General features: G+C 35.1%; 1 protein-coding gene across 32 annotated transcripts in view; it reads left to right on the top strand.

Annotated features, from left to right (window-relative positions):
• EFCAB5 (EF-hand calcium binding domain 5) overlaps positions 1-22,362 on the top strand; it is a 181,311-nt gene that overhangs the window by 53,202 nt on the left and 105,747 nt on the right. For 31 of the 32 annotated variants that reach the window (XR_005364730.1, XR_005364727.1, XR_005364726.1 and 28 more), the window contains 2 exons: positions 1,050-1,626; positions 20,990-21,146. Coding sequence is in view for 23 of the 32 variants with exons in the window: in XM_038548378.1 (XP_038404306.1) it covers positions 1,050-1,626; positions 20,990-21,146 (734 nt within the window). In the remaining 9 variants the exon portion in view is untranslated. The remainder of the gene's footprint in view (positions 1-1,049; positions 1,627-20,989; positions 21,147-22,362) is intronic. The other variant, XM_038548390.1, reaches the window with a different exon arrangement.

The raw sequence follows: 22,362 nt of genomic DNA on the forward strand, positions 1-22,362 counted from the left end.
AATACTTTTAGATTTATAAAAACATTATGAAAATAATACAGAAAGTCCCTGTTTATCCCACATCCAGTTATACCTATTATTAATACCTTGTATTAAAGTGGCACATTTGTCACAATTAATAAGCATATTTTATCCAGATTTCCTTTGTTTTTTTTTAAGATTCTCTCTCTCTCTGAGAGAGAGAGAGTGAACAAGAGAGTTCATGAGTGGGGAGAGGGGTCAATCTCCCTGACCTAGGGAGAGGGAAAGAGAATCTGAAGCAGACTCTACACTGAGAGTGGAGCCCAACATGGGGCTTGATCTCATGAACCTGAGATCATGACTCCAGCTGTAACCAAGGGTTAGTTGTTTAACCAACTAAGCCACCCAGGCAACCTAGATTTCCATATATATATATATATATATGGTAGACTCTTCACTGCCTCCTTAGCAGACATTTCCTCACTTTTTTGCCTGCTAACTGAGCCTCAATTTTGTAGCATATGGAAATCCCTTGATATCCGGAACTTGCTCTAAATCCTGGCATGAAGGAATAAATTATGATTAGTTAAAACTATTCATAATCCCTTTTTCCTTTACCAGTTATTAATCTAGGGGTAGATATGCAACTTAATAAGGCCAAGGAAACATAAAGGAAAATCTTGGAGCAGAAAGTCAGGGATATTCTCTTCTTATATAATAAAACAGAACCACAAAAGGAGAAGAAAACCCTTTTGTTCTCAATTCTCTTTTCCCATAAAGAAGTGATTCTGGGAGCTGCAATAGCTACCTTGTAATCCTCAGGTACAAGCACAAAAAACGAAAAAGAATAGAAACAGGCTAGGTACTTAATGAAAAGCAGTGAGCTGTTGAATGACTTCTGATTAAGTCAACAATTAATGTTCTTATGGTGAAAGTCACTGTTATCTGATTTTGTGTTATTTTCAGCTATGTTTGGATATACCATGTAAATGGATGTAAAAAATCTTTTTTTCTAATAATATTCTAAAGTAACATAGATTAAAATCTACTTCTCATGTTTCTTATGTTTCACTTTTCTTCCTCCTCAGAAATACACCTGGAAGGGCAGTCAAAAACTTCAGTTTGTTCAATAAAGGACTCTAGCACTAGAGTCTCAAAGAATTTTGTGGTTAGAAAACCTGCAAAAGTGATCTTCAATTTAGATCCAACTGCGCTGAATTCAAAGCTAGAACAGCCATGGAAGAAAAATTTTTTTGAAAGATTGGAGGCAAAAGCCCAGAAAATGCAGCAGAAAATAATAGATAAGGATAACCTGAATAAAGAACTAGAAAAAAAGGCTGAAAAAAACCTCCCTAGGGATAATTTGGCCAAAGAGTGGTTTAATGCTGAAAGCATAACATTGGACAGTCGTGCATATTTGCTGGACAAACTTCTACCTACCTTAGTTCCTGGCGTGGAAAAAATGTTAATGCAAGTGGAAAAGAAGAAGCTTTGGGCAGAAGGTGATATTACAACCAAGTTTAATCCAAATAATCATTTGGGGGAATACTTAATGAGAAACAATCCTTATTATATAAAAGATTCAGGAATGTCTGGTTATCAAAGAGTGATGAGGGATGTCACAGAAGACCTGAAGATACATGTTCCCAACACTGTTGGCAACAGGTACAATTTGTTGTATTTTCAGTTAATGATCTAAATTCTTACATTGAAAGCAAGTAAAACAGTAACATAATCATACAAATAGGACATACATAATTTTGTAGTTATTCAAGAAGTATGTATTGAGCTACTAGTATGTGCTTCACTATTTATGAGGTGCTATGAAGATTAATGAAGCATATTAAACAATTTTCTTGAATTCGTGGATTTAGTTTTCTCAATGATTCAAAGTATATATTTATTTGGTTATCTGTCTCCTTGCACTACAAAGTAAGCTATATGAGAGTAGGGACGTTTAAAAAATTTAACTTTTGAAAAAAAAATAAAAATAAAATAAAAAATTTAACTTTTGGGTTAGGCAATATATTCATTTGGTTCAAAAGTCAAAATGTATAGAGTTATACAATGAAAAGTTTCTGTCCCATTCTTATCTTCCATCTACCCAGTACTCCACCTCTGACATAAATAATGACTGTTCTTCATTTTCAGTGGATTTTTCTAGTTTATTTATACATACAGGAGCAAATGCAAATACAGATTTTAAATTTCTTCCTTTTATCTTTTTTTTACTTGCCATTTACCTCTTTGTCATGCAGAAGATATTTTATTTCTATGTGATTGAATTTATTTACTTTCATTTTATGACTTCTGGATTTTGAGTCCTTGTTATTTTCAAGATATCAAAAAAAATCCTCCCATGTTTTCTTTCTGGAGTTTTTATTGTTTTAATTCCCATTTTAAGTATTGATCCATTTGGAATTTATCCTAGTGTAAGATGTTAAGATATGAATTCAACTTTTTCCTTTTCCAAATAGCTACATACTGATCCCAACAATGTCTATTTTGCCCTGCTGTTTGAAACTTTATTACTAAATTCCTATATATTATAGAGTGTACTTCTGCATTTTTCTATCCTATCCCATGGACTATCTCCCTGTTCACGCACCACGCTGCATCGCTTTAGTCACTGAGACTTGTGGGATGCCTGGGTGGCTCAGCGGTTAAGTGTCTGCCTTCGGCTCAGGGCATGATCCGGGAGTCCCAGGATCAAGCCCCACAACAGGCTCCCTGCATGGGCCCTGCTCCTCCCTCTACCTATGTCTCTGCCTCTCTCTGTGTCTCTCATAAATAAATAAAATCTTTTTCTAAAAAATCACTGAGACTTTTAAGTATACAGTCAGTCCCTGATTTACAATGGTTTCACTTAATGATTCTTTTATTCTATGTTGGTGCAAAAGTGGTATGTGTTCAGTAGAAATCATACTTAGAATTTTGAATTTTGATCTTTTCCTGGGCTAGCAATATGCGGTGTGATGCTCTCTCATGATACTTAGCAGTAGAAGGTGAGCCACAGCTCCCAGTCAGCCATGCAATCACAAAGGCAAACAACCCATAGATTTAAACAATTTTGTACCCATACAACCCATCTGGTTTTCACATTTAGTACAGTATTTAATCAATTATATGAGATATTCAAGAGTTAATAAAATAGGCATTTGTTAGACGATTTTGCCCATCTGTAAACTAATATAAGTGTTCTGAACACATTTTTTTAATAATAAATTTATTTTTTTCTGAACACATTTAAAGTGGGCTTGACTGAACTATGATTTGGATAGGTTAGGTGTATTAAGTGCATTTTCAACTTAAGATATTTTCAATTTATAATGGGTTTATTGGGACCTAACCCTATCATAAGTAGAGGAAGATCTGTATTTCAATAAATCTGACTGTGCTTGTCTTCATTATTTACTCTTTTATTCTGGTGTTTTTACTTTTTTAAGATTTTATTTATTTATTTGAAAGAAAGAGTGTGCACAGAGGGAGAGGGAGAGGGTGAAGCAGACTCCATGTTGAGCAGGGAGCCCAATACAGGATTCTATCCCAGGACCCCAGGAACATGACCTGAGCTGAAGGCAGATGCTTAACCAATTAAGCTACTCAGGCGCCCCATGTTTTTCCTTTTTAGTATGAACTTTAGAAATGATTCATATACTTGAAAACAAGAAAAAGAACAGCAAAACAAACCTTATAGGAATTTTTTATTGAAATCTGTTTAAATTTATTTATTAACTTAGGGAAAATCAACATCTTTAATAATGACAAAAGTTTCTATCTGAAAACATATGTCTTTCCATTTGCTCATCTTATTTTGTATCTATCATTGTTATCTTAAGGTTTTTTTCATTTAAGCTTGCATCTCTTATTAGGTTTATTACTAGTTGTTTTATTATTTTTTTATTGCCATTGTAAATGGGACTTTCTGCTTTCATTACATTTTCTATCTATATGTAGTTTGAATACATGAAAGGTATTAATTTCTGTATATTTTTTATACTCTGCTACCTGACTGGATTCCATCATTTATAGAAAAATTTTATTTTTATTAAAAGATTCATTTATTTGTTTGAGAGAAGAGAGAGAGAGAACACGAGTGGGAAGGGGCAGAGGGAGAGGGAGAAAGAATTTGAAGCATACTCTGAACATGGCACTGGATATGGGGCTTGATTCCACGACCAAGAGATCATGACCTGAGCCAAAACCAAGAGTTGGATGCTTTACCAACTGAGCCACCCAGGGACCTCTGCTTATACAAAAATTTTCATTGTTTTTTTGGATTTTTCTAGCGAGGCAACAATATCTGCAAAAATAGAAATTTTCCTTCTTTGTTTTCAATTTTTATGCTTGTAATATCTTCCTCTTACATAGTTACATTACCTATTACTTCCAATAGAATGTTAAATATAGTGATGACATGGGCATCCTTGTTTATGACTTTAGTAGGGATGATTCTTGTATTACTGCCTCATCATGAACAGTTTTTAAAACTATATATTAATGCCATAACTCTACTTCATTTGGATCTGAAAAAGATATATTTTATTACATTAGAAAAAATGTGCAGGGTGTCTGGGTGGCTCAGTTAGTTAAGTGTCCAACTCTTGATTTGGGTGCAAATCATGATCTTAGGGTCTCAGGGTCCTGGGATGGAGCTTAGCTTCAGGCTCCATGATGAGCATGGAGTCTGCTTAAGATTCTCTCCCTTTCCCTCTATCCTTCCTCCAACTCTTAAAAAAAAAAAGGAAAGATAGGAAAAATGTGCCTAATTTCTATATTATAAAATGACTTTTTAATTTAACTTAATTTTATTTCATCATAGTAAATGTACTCTTTAATCCTCATCTCCTATTTTCTCTACCCCCACACCTACCTCTCCTCTGGTAGCCATCAGTTTGTTCCCTATAATTAAGAGTCTGATTCTTGGTTTGTCTCTCTTTCTCTTTCTCTTTTTTTTTCCTTTGCTCATTTGTTTTGTTTCTTAAATTTCACATATGAGTGAAACCATATTGTATTTGTCTTTCTCTGGTGGACTTATTTCACTTAGCATTATTCTCTCTATATATCTATCTATCTATCTATCTATCTATCTATCTATATATATATATATATTACTCTGCCATCAGAAAGGATGAAATCTTACTATTTGCAACAACATGGGTGGAGCTAGAGTATAATGCTAAGTGAAATAAGCATTGTAATATTATAATATATATAATATAAAATATGTTTTTGTTTTGTTTTGTTTTGATCCAGTAGTGGACTGCTGGATCATAAGGTAGTTCTATTTTTAACAGTTTGAGGGAGCTCCATACTGTTTTCCATAGTAGCTGCACCAGTTTTAATTCTCACCAACAGTGCACAAGGTTCCCTTTTCTTGCATCCTTGCCAACACTCATTGTTTCTTGTGTTGTTGATTTTAGCCATTCTGACAGGTGGGAGGTTGTATCTCATTGTAATTTTGATTTGCATTTCCGTGATGATGATGATGATGATGATGGATGGTGTTCATCTTTTCATGTGTCGACCATCTGGATGTCTTCTTTAGAGAAATGTCTGTTTATGTCTTCTATTTTTTAATTGGAATATTTGGGTTTTGGGTCTTGAATTGTATTAGTTCTTTACATATTTTGGATACTAACCCTTTGTTGTATGTGTCATTTGCAAACATCTTCTCCTATTCTGTGGATTGCCTTTTAGTTTTGTTGATTATTTCCTTCACTGTGCAAAAGCTTTTTATTTTGATGTAGCCCGAATAGTGTATTTTTTTCTCCTGTTTTCCTTACTTCAGGAGATATATCTAGAAAGAAGCTGCTGTAGCCTGTGCTTTCTTCTAGGATTTTTATGGCTTCAGGTCTCATATTTATCTTTCTTCCATTTTTAGTTTATTTTTGTGCATAGTGTAAGAAAGTGGTCCAGTTTCATTCTTTGCATGTTGCTGTCCATTTTTCCCAATACTGTTTGTTGAAGAGATAGTCCTTTTCCCATTGGATATCTTTAACTTTTTAAAAATGTTTGATAGAATTCACCCTTGAAGCCATCTTGTCCTGGACTTTTGTGTTTTGGAAGTTTTTTGATTGTTGATTCAATTTCATTGCTGGTGATTAGTCTGTTCAAATTTTCTATTTCTCCTTTTGTTAGTTTTGGTAGGTTGTATGTTTCCAGGAGTTTACCCATTTTTTCTAAGTTGTCCAATTTATTGGGAAATAGGTTTTCATAATATTCTGTTAGAATTGTTTGTATCAGGCAGCCCAGGTGGCCCAGCGGTTTAGCGCCACCTTCAGCCCGGGGTGTGATCCTGGAGGCCCGGGATCCAGTCCCACGTCAGGCTCCTGCATGGAGCCTGCTTCTCTCTTTGCCTCTCTCTTTCTCTCTGTGTCTGTCGTGAATAAATAAATAAAATCTTTTTTTTTTTAAAGAGTTCCTTATTGCATGTATTTATTACCGAACCAACTTACTGGTGCAGAAGCATAGTAAGAGAGTAAAATCACTTCCGTGATAAAACATGTCTATTGTTCAGGTAGCAGTGATGTTTACAGAGTGACAGGATACAAGCACATGACCTCCATGCAGCATAAATATATGTGCCATCCCATGTGCTGTCATTACAGATCCAATTTGATTCTTCTCCAGTGTCTCCTCTTGAAATGGTACCTGATTTTATTACCAGTTTTCATTTGAACCCACTGGGAAATAGGACAATTCTGTCTTTGTTTCTTGGCCAGGAATCACTTGATCCTGAAAGTCTTTTGAGAAAACATGATGAGAAACCCTCAACTGCACACACTACCATGGCGGAGAAAAGAACTGTTCTATTGGGGATTTTTTTGGTTTCCATATTATTTATTTCCCCTCTAAATCTTTATTATTTCTTTCCTTTTACTGAGTTTGTGTTTTGAACTTTTTTCTAGATCCTTTATAGAGTGATTTTTTAAAAAGATTTTATTTTTTTGAAAGAGAGCACACACAAGTGGGGGGAGAAGCAAAGGGAGGACAAGCAGGTGCTGTGCTCCCCCACCTGCATATGGGGCTCAGTCTCATGACCCCGAGATCATGACCTGAGCTGAAATGAGTAATCAGATGCTTAACCAACTGAGCCAATTTTTAAAGCTCAAAAATGATTGTTAATTTTGTCAAATGTTTGTTCAACACTTATGGAGATGATCATTTGATTTTCAGCCTAGACCTGTTGATGAATTTTATTAATAGATTTCCTAATTTTGAGCTATTGGAAACCCTGAAATAAATCCCACTTGTTTGCTATGTATTTGGTTACATTGAAATATGCTTCCCACTAATAAGACAAAACAAATGTTTAATTCTTTCTTTTTAATCACAAATTTTCAAAATATTATATATATCTATGTTTCTTTATGTCTCTGTATCTGTCTATCAGTAGTCACCTGGAGGGGCAACAAATGAAAGGTTTTCTTTCCCTTTTGGGAGAAGCGTTCCTTTTGAGTATCATTGTAAACACATTGATTTTAATATATATTCAATGTATTTTAAGTCATTATATTTACCTTTTCTTTTGATCCTCAGCTTGATCCAACTTTGGCTCCTATATTCTTCCAACATTACTCCTTTAGTCTTTGAAAGCTTTGTGCACTTTTTAAAAGGATTCTTTGTCACTTTTAATAGCAATCATTCATCTGGGAGCTAGCAATGCTCATAAATATTGTATTATCATTGCTTCTAGGCTCTTTCAGGACTCACAAATATAATTTTTAAAAATAATGAGTAGGGATCCCTGGGTGGCGCGGTGGTTTGGCGCCTGCCTTTGGCCCAGGGCGCGATCCTGGAGACCGGGGATCGAATCCCACATCAGGCTCCCGGTGCATGGAGCCTGCTTCTCCCTCTGCCTGTGTCTCTGCCTCTCTCTCTCTCTGTGACTATCATAAAAAAAAAAAAAAATAAAATAAAAATAAAAATTTTAAAAAATAATGAGTAAATGTTGATAATTTTGTATCAAATATAATGTTTCAGGTTTTTTACCTGACTCCTTGATTTTGAATTATATTTATATTTTTTCTAAAAATCTTGGCTCCTAACAACATGAATAGGATTATTTGTCTTATCCTACAATTTACATTAAATAGTTTCAATAGCTTCAAAGTAATAATACCAACAATCCCAACAAAAGAACTACTAATATTGTTTTAGCTTTATTTGCAGATTTTTTTTGTCCATAGAACATATCCTTCTAAGTATGTGTATGTGACAAATGAAACCACACAACAACTAGAAGAAACCAGAGATTAAGTTCCTTTATTACCATAGAAAAGCCTTTTTAACCATAAAAATTATGAAAATATTGCTAAATTTGATTACATAAAAATTAAAGGGTTTTTGCCTGGAAAATTGAGTCACAACTACTCGATTTTGCTATTGTAGTACCAAAGTAATTATATAAAATATGTAAATGAATAAGCATGGCTGTGTTCTAATAAAATTTTATGAATACTAAAATGTGAGTTTCATAGATTTTCCACCTTGCCACAAACTATTATTCTTGTTTTGATTTTAAAAAACTATTTTAAAATGTAACAGCCAATCTTAACTATTGAGTGGTTCAATACCAGGTAGTAGGCCAGATTTGGGTCCTAGGCCTAGATAACATCTAGGTCTTTTCCAGATCTTTAAAAACAAAACAAAACAAAATGAAACAAATAAGACACTTTGGATGTCTTCTTCTCTTCCTAAATCTTTCATACTTTCCTTCTAATATCTTCTGGCATGAATACTTATACTAAAATTTATAAAAGAACCTAAAATTCTTTGTGATCTCTTTTAGTGTTCTTCCTATAGGGTAAGCAACTAATCAGGAGCTTTAGAATAATAATTCTTTTGAAATTAAGTACATATATACTTCTAGAATAAAGTAAGAGATATATACAGAACTCTTGTTTTCTTTTATATGTGGACATGGAATTTCAATTTTCAGCTAAAATAGCCTTTCTCAGAGTATGGTTACCTACAAATCGCATCGGGATTATCTGGATTCTTGGTTAAATGTGCAGATTCCTAGCTTCTTCCTTAGACCTTTTGAATCAGAACCTTTAGGAATGTATTGAGAATAAGTTCCAGAGGAGGTTATAATGCACACTAAAAATTTTTTTGCAAAGCCAATTATGTAGAGAAACCAAATTAAGGGAGTTTAGTACTAGTGAAAAGTTCCAACAGCAGCAGGGAGCAGTGTCAAATTTAATTAATAGCTTAAAGAACATTTCTGTTCACCATCTGTTCTTGCAGAGCAATAAATTAGATGTGTATTTAGATTTACTGCCATAAGAAATACTTAAAATTTAGGAACTGATGTCAAGGCTATAAATCAATATATTGACGTATTGACAAACACTTCCTCCTGTTAGAAATATGGAAATCTCAATCAGTACATAAAACTAGGCATTTGTCAAAACTTATAATAAGAATAGTAATGAACACACTAGGACTCTGGTCTAGGTCTCATTGCCAACAAATGACATGATACAAGAGGGTTAGTTTGTTTCACTGAAGCTTCTTGAATTAGGGGTTTGAATATTTAGGGTCATTTGAAGCTTGATTAAGAGCTCAGTTTCTATTTTTTTTTATTAAGAAAATTTTCTTTAAGTAATCTCTACACCCCATGTGAGACTCAAACTCATGACCCCAGGTTCAAGAGTCACATGCTCTTGCTGACCAGGTGCCCCAGAGCCCTACTTTCTATTGGAACAATGCTGTTGTAGGAATTTCATGCAAGAGTTAAAGAAATCAAAGATGCAAATAAATAAATAAATAAATAAATAAATAAATAAAAAAGAAATCAAAGATGCTTTGTTTGCCTAGATTGTCAGGATTTGGGCTTTATCTCTTTCTGGCAAAAATTCAAGATCTATATATCAATATATGACTGTGTTAAGCATCTGTAGAATATTCAGAAATCGTAGGGATACTTTACAACAGCACATATCTATTGACTTAAAGCTTGGATACCCCCCCCCAAAAAAAAGCTTGGATACCCAATAATCTTAACTAAAACAGTCTTGCTTTTAAACTCTCTGAGCTATGTTATTGTTTGTGTCATCTTTAATCCATTAGATAGTTTTAGAGAAGTCTATTTATATTAGGAGTGAGAATTTTTCTTATTTATATTAAAGAAAAATGATGATGAATACAATTTTGTTTAGTTTGTCAGGACTTTATACTCTAGTAATGATGTTAAAGTATCCATTTGCCTCAACCTGATCCAAAAAAAATTTTCATCTATATATTTCCCTGGATAAAAAGGGATTTGTTTTTGTTTGATGTCTAAGAACAACAGACAAGACATTCCTATTGATTTTGGACAATTTTTATAGTGGTAATCACTTGTCTGAAAAATAAATATAACTGTTGTTTCTAAGTCTTATGCATGCAGTATACCTTTTTTTGCTTTTCCTCAGAGTTTCTGACTGACAGATAAAGAATTAAAGTGGATTTTAATTCTTACATGTAATTTTGCAAAACTGATGAGGTTAAGTTGGCATCATTTTGCTTTTCTTCATATTTTTTCTTTTAACATTTTTTCTTTCAATATCTTTTCCCTCTGACTCTTGATTCCTCATGTGCTTGGAAATGCATATTTTATAAGTCACAATTGCCTTATTGTGAATTAATAATGAAAAGTAGGGCAGCCTAGGTGGCTTAGCAGTTTAGCGCTGACTTCAGCCCAGAGCGTGATCCTGGAGACTCGGGATTGAGTCTCAACGTCAGGCTCCCTGCATGGAGCCTGCTTCTCCCTCTGCCTGTGTCTCTGCCTCTCTCTCTCTGTGTCTCTCATGAATAAATAAATAAAATCTATTTAAAAAACAAAAAACAACAAAATAATAATAATGAAAAGTATTTGCTCTTTAAAAAAAAGATTTTATTTATTTGAGATAGAGACAATAAGAGAAAATGAGCATGAATCAGGGGGAGGGACAGAGGGAAAGGGAGAAGCAGACTCCCCTCAGAGCAGAGAGCCCTATGTGGGGCTTCATGCAGGACTCAATCCTAGGACCCTGGGATCATGACCTGAGCCAAAGGCAGTCGCTTAACTGACTGAACCAACCAAGTGCCCCTGTATTTGATCTTTATTTTTTTTTTATGATTGTATTTATTTATTCATGAGAGACACAGAGAGAGAGAGAGAGGCAGAGACACAAGCAGAGGGAGAAGCAGACTCCATGCAGGGAGCCTGATGAGGGACTCGATCCCAGGACTCCAGGATCACGCCTTGGGCCGAAGGCAGGTGCTAAACCGTTGAGCCACCCAGAGATACACAAGCCAAGTAAAAACTAAAAGGGAAAGAAAGAGACACAGGCCTTTATATTATTTAATAATTAAAATTTTTTTACTTGATAATTCCCTGTGAGTTAACTAATATACAGTGTTTAAAGAACTTATGCAAACTATGTGACAACATTCATTGTGTGTTTCTATTAGAATGTAGTATCTACAAGGGGTTTGTTGATTTACTTCAAAGTGCTTGCTTTTTGTGTTCCAAAAAAACAACCCCCACCCCCATCCTCACTTGCAACTTTCAACAATTTTGATCACATTGTACATATAAGTTGGGCATATTATAAAGCCTTCATTGTATATTAGCACTTTTTATAAAAAAAAGTATAAGTAAAAAAGTAAAGTACTTTAAAAAGTAAAGTATCTTTGTCATTGTTTTTCAGAATTTAATCTCATCTGATGTTAATTTTGCAACCCTACTTTCTTTAATGTGTATTTTCATAGAATATCTTTGTTCATCCTTTTTTTTTTTTAAGATTTTATGTCTTATTCATGAGAGACACACAGACAGAGAGAGGCAGAGAGAGAAGCAGGCTCCATGCAGGGAGCCCGATGTGGGACTCAATCCCAGGACTCCAGGATCACGCCCTGGGCTGAAGGCAGCCGTTCAACCTCTGAGTCACCTAGGCATCCCTGTTCACCCTTTTTTGTTGTTGTTGTTCATCCTTTTAAGATTTTCTGAGTAATTTTAATTTAGTACTTTCTCAATGTACAGAATATACAATGTAGAATATTCTTTGTTTTATAATTCAACCAGAATTTTTTTAATGGGTAGGTTTTAATATATTTACATGCATGGATATAATAGGTGAGTTTTAGTTCTATCACTTTGTATGACTTCTTTCTTATTTTTAGCCTTTAAATATAATATTTCACTATAAAACAAACAAATAAAACCCCAAATATCTAACTTATGCTTACAATACACCAGCCACTAGGACTTGGCAAGAGTAAGGGAATGTTTCATCCTTGATATGGATCTTCTTCAGTTGCCAGGAGACAGTGACTTCCTAGACAGATGTCTGCTCATACTTCACACCAGCTGCTACCTCTTAAGTGAGCCAAATTATACTAGGAAATCCCATAGGCGCTTCTCCCACAGGTGATATTATTAATATCAAGCATTTTGTCAATTTGCATTGAATATCATTGTTTATCAATCCAATAAAACAGGTTATGCCAAAAGTGAGTGGATAGATAAGGAAAATGCTTTTTTAGAGTGTTCAAATGACTATTATACCCAGTGGTGTGTGGTAGGACTTCATCAAACAGGTTCTACTTTTGTTCAGCTTGAAACATAATAATAATGTATATACATGGGCTAGTTTCATAGCCATCTCTAAACCACATTTTGTTGCATATGTATATATCCCATTATTAAGTACTTAGAAATTGAAGAACTTATGGACTGAGAAGTCATGGTCTTCTTGGATGTTATCCTAATATCATACAAACAAGCATACTCTACAACTTGATGTTCAAGGAGTCTTTTGTCCTGCTTCAGTGGCACAGGACATTCCTAATATTAAAAAGACAGTTGAAGTTTCTGAGTCAAGTTCACTCCAATGGGGGTTGGATATCTGGTATAATACCTGACAAAATGTGGTGGTCCTAGAGTAAGACTGTCCAAGATGTCCAGGAATTCCTAGGATTTGCCTGGTAAAACTATCGATTCATTTTAAACTGTCCAGTAACTGATATCCTCATAAGAAAACAGGAGTTTTCGAGATGTCTGGGTAGCTCAGTGGTTGAGCGTCTGCCTTTGGCTCTGGTCATGATCCCGGGATTGAGTCCCACATCAGGCTCCCCACAGGGAGACTGCTTCTCCCTCTGTGTATGTCTCTACCTCTCTCTCTCTGTGTCTTTCATGAATAAATAAATAAAATCTTAAAAAAAAAACAGGATTTTTTTTCTGTTTATAGAAGAGAATAGACTGAAGATCTTATGTGCTATTGCATTGGTTTATATATCTTCTGCCCTACTTCAGTCCTGAACCATCAAAACAGATGCTTTCCAGGACTCCAGTGGTAAATATTCAGTGAGAAATGCCCTCTGCCTTGTTCATATTCTTCCAGGAAGGTGGTTCAATTGGAACTCAATTACCTCATTTTGGAGATAGAAATTTTCACCATCAAGGCCAGCTTCAAAACTTGCAGGCACTAGATCTGAGGTACCCAGCACATAGTGATATTGAACTCAGACCACCCACCAAGCCCTGACTTCGTTCATCTGGGCTAGATAGGCTGCATTATTTATGGACATCAATTTTATTATCTCTTACATATCAGCTAATCAAAACCACTAGCCAGATGCCCTCTCCTCTAATCCAGAGTGTCAACTTCCTCTGTCTAGAACGTTATTCCCTTCTTTTCTCTTACTAAACAATTTTTTCTTGTGCTTCAAGAATCAACCCAAGTACCTGGGCACCTGGTTGGTGCAGTCTGTTGAAGGTTGAACCCTTGGTTTTGGCTCACGTCCTGATCTCAGGATTGTGACATTGGGCTCTGCACTCAGTGAGGAGTCTGCTTAGGACTTTCTCTGACGCGCCCCCAATCCCCCACAATTGCTCTAGCCCTCTCTCTCTCTAATAAAGAAATAATAAATTTAAAAAGAATCAACCCAAGTATCTGGGGTTGGCATACCTTCTGTCACATCTGCTTTGGTTAGGTACTCTTTCTTTATATTCCTGAAACACCTGTAGTCTTGTGTTAATCGTTAGCACATTGTAATGTAATTGTTGATTTACCTCCCCATAATCTCTTTGAAGACAAGTACTATTTTTCTATTATATCTATGTTTCCAACACTGAGCACGATAGTATTGGCATGATAATATTTGTTATTTCTTAGATAAATTAATAACTTAGATTTACTGAAGAGTCTTCACTCAGTTTATCAGTATTTGCCAAGTGCTCAATGTTGAGCCATACCTTATAGGGAAAAAATTTTAAATTTGATTCTCGCCATGAGGAACTTACACACTCGAGTTGAAGAAATATAACTAAAACATAGGTAAGTTTATCAAAGCAGTTGTCCAAATATGTTTTCTCCACTTCCAACACATTTCTCAATCTGTTATACCTGGCCTTCATTCGAGGCCCTCTTCAATAAATGTCACTTACTGAGATCACAATGTTCTCCATGTTTTGCAATCCACAGCTTACTTGGCCTCTTATGAATATTCAAGGATGTTGACCATCTTCTTTGAGAGTCTTTCCTTTCCCTTCCATGGTATCATTCTTGTTTTCCTTCTACCTCTTTTTAATCCTTCTTAGCATCCTGTACTGGCTCCTTCTCTGCCATCTGATCTTTAAATATTAAGATTCCTTGAGTCATGGCTCTCCAATTACTCCAAATCATCCTTGAGTGTTCTCATTCCAACACATAACTTCAGTTACCTTCAAGTTGCTTAGAGAAATCTCTAGCCCAAATGTCTTTTTTGAGCTTTAGACTCAACTAAATGTGCAACTATTTATTCAATATCTGTACTGGGATGTTTCACAAGCACTTTAGTGTCAAAAGTCATTGTCTTGCTTGGTTTTGCTTCAAGATTTTCAAGCTCAAATCCAAGGGATGACCCTTGACACCTTCTGCTTCCTCACTACACACTTCTTATCAATCATTAAGTCCTGTTGATTTTATGTCCTTCTCTCAAATATTCTCATTTCTGATCTTCCTTGTTGCTGTTACCTTAGTCTAATCTATTATCAAGTCTCACCTGCACTATTGCAAGTTTCCTAGTTAGTACATTTACACCCACTCTTGTTCTCTCATAATCTATTCTTTACTTGTAACTGAAGTGATTTTTTTAGAAGTTAATCTTCTGCCCATTTCTTAACTGGATTTTTTATTCTTTGGATGTTGAGTTTGATAAGTTCTTTATAGATTTTGGATACTAGCCCTTTTTCCAATGTGTCATTGGCAAATATCTTCTCCCATTCGGTAGTTTGCCTTTTAGTTTTGTTAACTGTTCCCTTTGCTGTGGAAGCTTTCCCAAGCTTTTTATCTTGCAGAGTCCTAATAATTCATTTTTGCTTTTGTTTCTCTTACCTCCAGAGACATGTCTAGTAAGAAGTTGCTGCAGTTAAAGTCAAAGAGATTGCTACCTGTGTTCTCCTCTAGGATTTTGGTAGATTCCTGTCTCACATTTAGGTCTTTTATCCATTTTGAATTTATTTTTGCATATGGTGTAAGGAGGTGGTCCAGTTTCATTCTTCTGTGTGTGGCTGTCTAGTTTTCCCAATACCATTTGTTGAAGAGACTTATCTTTTTTTCTATTGGATATTCTTTCCCACTTTGTCAAAGATTAGTTGACCATATAATTGAGGGTCCATTTCTGGATTCTCTATCCTGTTCCATTTGATCCATGTGTGTGTTTTTGTGCCAGTACCATACTATCTTGATGATTACAGCTTTGTAATACAGCTTGTGAATTGCGATGCCTCTAGCTTTGGTTTTCTTTTTCAATATTCCTTTGGCTATTGGGGTTCTTTGCTGCTTTCATATAAATGTTAGGATTGTGTGTTCCAACTCTTTAAAAATGCTGGTGTTATTTTGATAGGGATTGCATTGAATGTATAGATTGCTTTGGGTAGTATAGATATTTTAACAATATTTGTTCTCTCAATCCATGAATATGGAGAGTTTTTCTGTTTCTTTGTGTCTTCTTCAATTTCATTCATAAATGTTCTATAGTTTTCAGAGTAGAGATCTTTTTACCTCTTTGGTTAGGTTTATTCCTAGGTATCTTAAGGATTTTGGTGCAATTGTAAATGGGGTTCATATCTTCATTTCTCTTTCTGTTGCTTCATTATTGGTGTACAGAAATGCAACAGATTCTGTGCACTGATTTTATTTTCTGCAACTTTGTTGAATTCCTGTATCAGTTCTAGCAATCTTGGGGTGGGTTTTTTGGCTTTTCTACATAGAGTATTAAAAAAAAAAAAGGTTAATCTTAACATGTTTTTCCTCAATATGGAAGCTTTCGATGGTCTCCATTTACTCTTAGGAAAAAGACTAAAATTCCTAACTAGGTCTATAAAAGTTTCCTTGTATGACCTTCCTGTTCCCTAACTTAGTTCACTGCTGCCTCTCTTCTCACATTCTACTCTCCAGGCACATAGGATTACTTTCAGTTCTTTGAATATATTATGATTCTTTCCACCTCAGGGTCTTGTTGTATGCCATTTCCTTTGTATCATTCTTCTCCTTTCTGTTTATTTTATCCTGCCAATCCTTTCCAGTTTAGTCACATACTGCTTCACTGTGAAATATTCCCTTATATGTTCTCTCATTGCATCCTGTGTTTCTCCTTTACTGCATTGATCAAAATTGTAATGCTTTTTTTCCCTCCTATAATGTAAGCAGGAATTGTTGGTCATATTAATCCTCACATCTCCAGTATCTAGTGTTGTGCTGTGTAAGTAATGCTCAATAAGTATCTGTTAAATGAATTAACTTATTCTAATCCTGTTTTTGCTTTCATGATGAAAGTTTTTTTGTGCGTGTGTGTTTTACTTTTTTGTTTTTGCCTTTAGATACATATGATTATTATAAAATATATCTTACTTTAGGGTAATTGAGTATTTAATTTTGAAATCTTTGGAATTAATTATCAGTATTTAGTGGGGAAGCTATGATAAATGTTTTTCATCATTTCATAAAATTCTAAATAGGCCTAATTATTCATCTGTTCAAATATCATTGATTAACCATTAACTTAGATTTTTCTTAAGTCATTACATTTTTCATCAAGAACCTCATTTTGTAATAAGATGTACTTTGAAAATACAAAATATTTTGTAAAATAAGTACTTACAAAATAAGTAAGTACTATAATTAAATAGGCACGTCATATGTGGATTTTTATAGGAATACTCATCACATAAATAATAGGGACATCCTCCAGGAATGGCAATTCTAATTTAGCTTTCTGAAACTGAGATCACTGGAACTTAAAAACAAACAAAAACTGAATTTATTAACTTGCCAGGCAAGGTAACATACAGTAGTGAAGAATTCACTGACTAGTTTGCAGAGGAGGAAATTTTAGGTGTTTTTAAAAAGTGTTAGGAAGGGAGATTTTATAATGTTTATACTTATAACAACTTACAACAACTACCACACTGTATGAATAGAATGAATCCATAAGTTTGTACATGATTGATTATTACAAGTCCCATTGTTCAGCAGTCCAAAAAGAGTCTTCAGTTAGGCCCAGTAGTGGTATACTAAGGTCACTCAAAGTTTATGGTCAGTTCTCCACATAAGCTGGCTAGAACTCATTTTGATGAAATACAATATTCAGTTTTAATACAATATAGGCAAAGGCTGCTGTAAGAGGAAGATGTTCCTTGTACTGCTTGAATGAATAGATAGAATTTGGATTGTCATAATTAGGATAAGGAACATTTTTACTTGTATTTTTTTAGAGAGGTGAGGGGCAGGGAGAAGAGAGAATCTTAAGCAGGCTCTGTGCCCAGCATAGAGCCCAACATGAGGCTTGATCTCACAACCCTGAGATCAAGATCTCACATACCTGAGCCAAAATCCAGATTCATATGCTTACCGACTGAGCCACCCAGGTGCTCTTCTATTTTTTAATTCGATAGGTTTATACTGTGCTTTTCTTTAAAACATCCCAAAACTCTTGTTAAGATGGGGAAACTTTTTTTAAAAAAAGATTTTATTTATTTATTCATGAGAGACACAGAGATAGAGAGTGAGGCAGAGACACAGAGGGAGAAGCAGGCTCCATGCAGGGAGCCTAATGTAGGACTCGATCCCAGGACTCCAGGATCACACCCTGAGCTGAAGGCAAACACTTAACCGCTGAGCTACCCATGCACCCCAGGGAAACTTTTCTTATTTAGCTTTTGCTACATAACAAAATGCCTCAAAACTTGATGGCCTAAATCAATAATAATTTATTTGCTTGTGATTTTGTGGGTTGATAATGTTGGGCTGGGCTTGTGGCTCATCTCTGCTACACATCTTATCAATTGGACTCATTCATACATTACAGTAAGATGTTGGCTGTTTACAAAAGTAATGGACGTAACAGGATCATTATCCAGCAGGCTAGTGTAGGTCCATTTCCAAGGTGAAGGTGGAAGGGCTTCTAAGTTCAATTAAAAGGGGCTAGCCCCAATGTTCAAACATTTTTCTTCTTCTTTTCATTTTTTCCAGTTTTGTCATGATATAACTGATAACATTTTTCAACTTTCTGTTTGCATCATGTTTGCTAATGGCCCATTAGCCAAAGCAAGTCACTTGGTCACAGCCAGACACAAAAGATGCAGAAATAGATTCTACCTCTTAAATGAGAGAAGCTGCGACATCATGTTGCCTGCAAATGGACATGTACACAGGAATGGGAAAAATTAGTGACCATTTTTGTACTTTATCACATTTTAAATGTAGATTTATACTTAGAACCTGCTTGTAGGTTATGTCTACCCTACACTATGCAAAGTTAAGAGTTTTGGATGCTATAAAGTTCTGTTGATTGATGTAGATATATATCCTCATGAGATAATGCAGACCACAGAAGAAAAATTTTACTCATTCCCTGAATGAGTTACAAAATCAATTTAAAATCCATTTGGATTATATTTGGAGTCTCATGTACAGTGGCCCTGAAATACAAACTAGGTTTTGTTTCTTTATTAAGAAGAGGGAGGAAATGATGTCTGAGCAGAGTCCTAAAGGACGGGCGTAGAGGATTTAGTGAAACAAAGAGAGGAGGAAAGTATTTTAGGCAGATGGAAACATGACAGAAACCCCGTTTTGCTAATCCATTTTTGTATTTCAGTGATTGGTACACAGGAGAATTTGGAGATACCCAGTACTTATTACGCAATATTATTTACTTATCTTGTTCTGCATTGGACCCTAAGCTTTATGATGGCAGAATCCATAGTAGATACCCAATAAATGTTTGCATAATGAATGAATAAATGATTGATTTAGTGAGTGAGTGTTTGAATGAATAATGAGAAAAGGCTGGAAGAAAGATACAGATAAAGATTAGAAAATCATGCAAGAATGAAGATAGAAGTGGGGAAAATGGCTTATAGTGAGAGGGAAGAGGGGAAAGAAGGAGAGAGAGAAGAGAGAGAAGGAAGAATGGTGAAAGAACAGGAGAGCCAGCAGAGAAGGGACTGCAGAACTGAGATAAGTGGTAGAGGTTTGGCTGCTTAGCATTTGCATCAGAGGAGCTTAGCACTTCCTTTAAAATACTAATTAATCTTCCAGCAGCTCAAAAACAGGTCTTTCTGCACTATTAAGCCACTTGCCTATTTTTATTTTCAAGCTTCTAAGTTTATTTTTGAAGGCCTATTTACCTTGAGAATTTTGAAGGCATTATATGGGCATAATAAAGAAATGACAGATTTTGATTGATTCTTTTGGATTATTAGAGGTATTCAATTTACTAGTCCTAAATAAAAATTCTTTTGCATTTCTAAATCTGTCAGGTCACATTAGTCTTTTTTCTTTAAAAGATGAAGACCTGGCTCAAACAAATTGTATTTGAAACCAGCAGCTATTTTGATTATTCTGAGTCATTTTGGTGTTTCAGTCAAAACCAGTTCGAGGGTTTTAAAGTCTTAATAGGGATGATGAATATGGGAACAATTAAAATCATGACACTTTCGGGGGATCCCTGGGTGGCGCAGCGGTGGCGCCTGCCTTTGGCCCAGGGCGTGATCCTGGAGACTCGGGATCGAGTCCCACGTCGGGCTCCCAGTGCATGGAGCCTGCTTCTCCCTCTGCCTATGTCTCTGCCTCTCTCTCTCTCTCTCTCTCTGTGGGTGTGACTATCATAAATAAATAAAAATTTAAAAAAAATCACGACACTTTCCCCATTCCCAACTTGGGTGATAAAGCTCTATCTGAATATAAGGATAACTGTTATGCTTAGAGGCTGTCAAAATATTTGACTCTAGATGTTTAAAGGAAATTGGTAATATATATTCCTAGACAGAAATCAAAGTTTGGTCCAAGACATCACAATTACCTAAGATGCTTGTTATGAATGCAGCTTCTAGGCTTCCACTCTAGACTTAGAATTAGAATCTTTCCAGATGATTTTTGGGTCCAGAGAAGAGAGAGCCCCTTCATCCTAAGGCCTTAGTGCATTCAGCTTTGCTTTTAGGTATATGTGGCAGCTTCTGGGGCTATTTTTAATACTTCTTATGTATGGTATTTTGTTGAGTATGATAAGGCGCACCTCTTATAAAAAGTCAAAAAATACTAGAAGGTAGCATATGATTAAACCAAATTCAAGTGCTGCGGAGAGGAAGGGTCACCTAAGTGCTGCGGGGAGGAAGGGTCACCTCAGGCCTAAATCAAGGAAGATCTCATGGAGTAAAGACAGGAGCAAAGTTTATTTTTTTTACTTTTTATTTTATTTTTAAGATTTATTTATTTATTTGAGAGAGAGAGCACAAGCGAGTGGGAGGGGAAGAGGATGAGGGAGAGAGAATCTCAAGCAGATTCCTCACTGAGCATGGAGCCCCGTGCCTGCCCAATCTCATGACCCTGAGATCACCACTTGAGCCAAAATCAAGAATTGGAAGCTTAACTAAATGAGCCAAACACGCACCCCTTTTATTTATTTTTTAAGATAGGAACAAAGTTTAAATGAGGCTCTGAATTGTTCTTTTCTGCCATTTGAACAATCTGAATCGGTCTTAACTCAGTATGTCTTTTATTTCAATATCCTTTAGAGTAACCAAGATGAAGGAGAGTATTAAACAGAAACGAGAACAAAGACAATTCATAAAAGAAGTCAAAGTCAGGGTGACCAAAACACGGAAGCAGGCTCTGCAGGAGCAATTCAGTGAATGGATTCTAGACCCCAAAGGAACAATTCCTATGGTTGTGGTAAGAAAGGATGATATTGTGCAGTGTAAGGGGTGGGTGATAAGAGAATGATTGCTGTAATTTTGAGTAGAGTGCTAGAAGCCTACCTCTAAATTTTCAGTCTTGCTGAGTAAGCTGATTCTTGACCTGTCTGGTCCATAAGAGTCAATTTCTTCAATTTTCTCTTGAGCATTTGAAAAAAAAAAAAATCTAGCTAGATTTCTAAGATATTGACTCTGGCTGAGGTTCCCAAACTCTTCAGTATAGATAGATGTCACTTTGTTTCTTTGTTTTTTTGTAGATGTGTGACTAATTACTTCTGTAGACAAAGAGTATGTGTCTTTTAGCTTCAAGAAACAACTGTACTCTAGCAGCTGAACATTTTCTCTTAGGTATAGGTAGATGTGAGAACATTTATTGGTTATATACAAAGCCAAGCATATTTTCAATTCAAAGTGAATTATTAAAAACAGACCAAGGAAGACAAGCCACAGACTAGGAGAAAATATTTGCAAAAGAGATAGTTCTGATAAAGAACCATTATCCAAAATATATAAAAAAACTCAACAATAAGATAACAAACAACTAATTTAGAAAATGGGCAAAAGACCCGAAACAGACACTTCACCAAAGATGTATAGATGGCAAATAAGCATATGCTCCACACTTGTCATCAAGGAAATGCAAATTAAAACAATGAGATACCACTACACACCTATCAGAATGGTCAAGATCTAGAACTTTGACAACACCAAATGCTGACAAAGATGCACAGCAACTGATGGGAATTGTTGGTGATAATGCAAAATCACTTTGAACGACAGTTTATAATTTCTTATAAAACCAAACATTCAAAAAAAATAAAATAAAACCAAACATTCTCTTATTATATGATCCAGCTATCATGCTTATTGATATTTACCTAAAGGAGTTGAAGACATGTCCACACAGAAACCTGCATGTGGATATTTATAGCAGCTTTATTCATAATTGCCAAAATTTGGAAACAACCAAGACTTCCTTCAGTGGTTGAATGGATAAATAAACTGTGGCACATCCAAACAATGGAAATTATTTAGCACTAAAAATAAATGAACTAAAAAATAATAATAAAATAAAAAATAAAATAAATGAGCTATCAAGCCATGAAAAAAAATATGTATTATTAAGTGAAAGAGGTCAATCTGAAAAGAATACATATTCTATGTTTTCAACTTTATGACATTCTGGAAAAAAG

The sequence above is a fragment of the Canis lupus genome, chromosome 9 (assembly GCF_011100685.1).
Source record: "Canis lupus familiaris isolate Mischka breed German Shepherd chromosome 9, alternate assembly UU_Cfam_GSD_1.0, whole genome shotgun sequence".
Classification (NCBI taxonomy): Eukaryota; Metazoa; Chordata; class Mammalia; order Carnivora; family Canidae; genus Canis; species Canis lupus.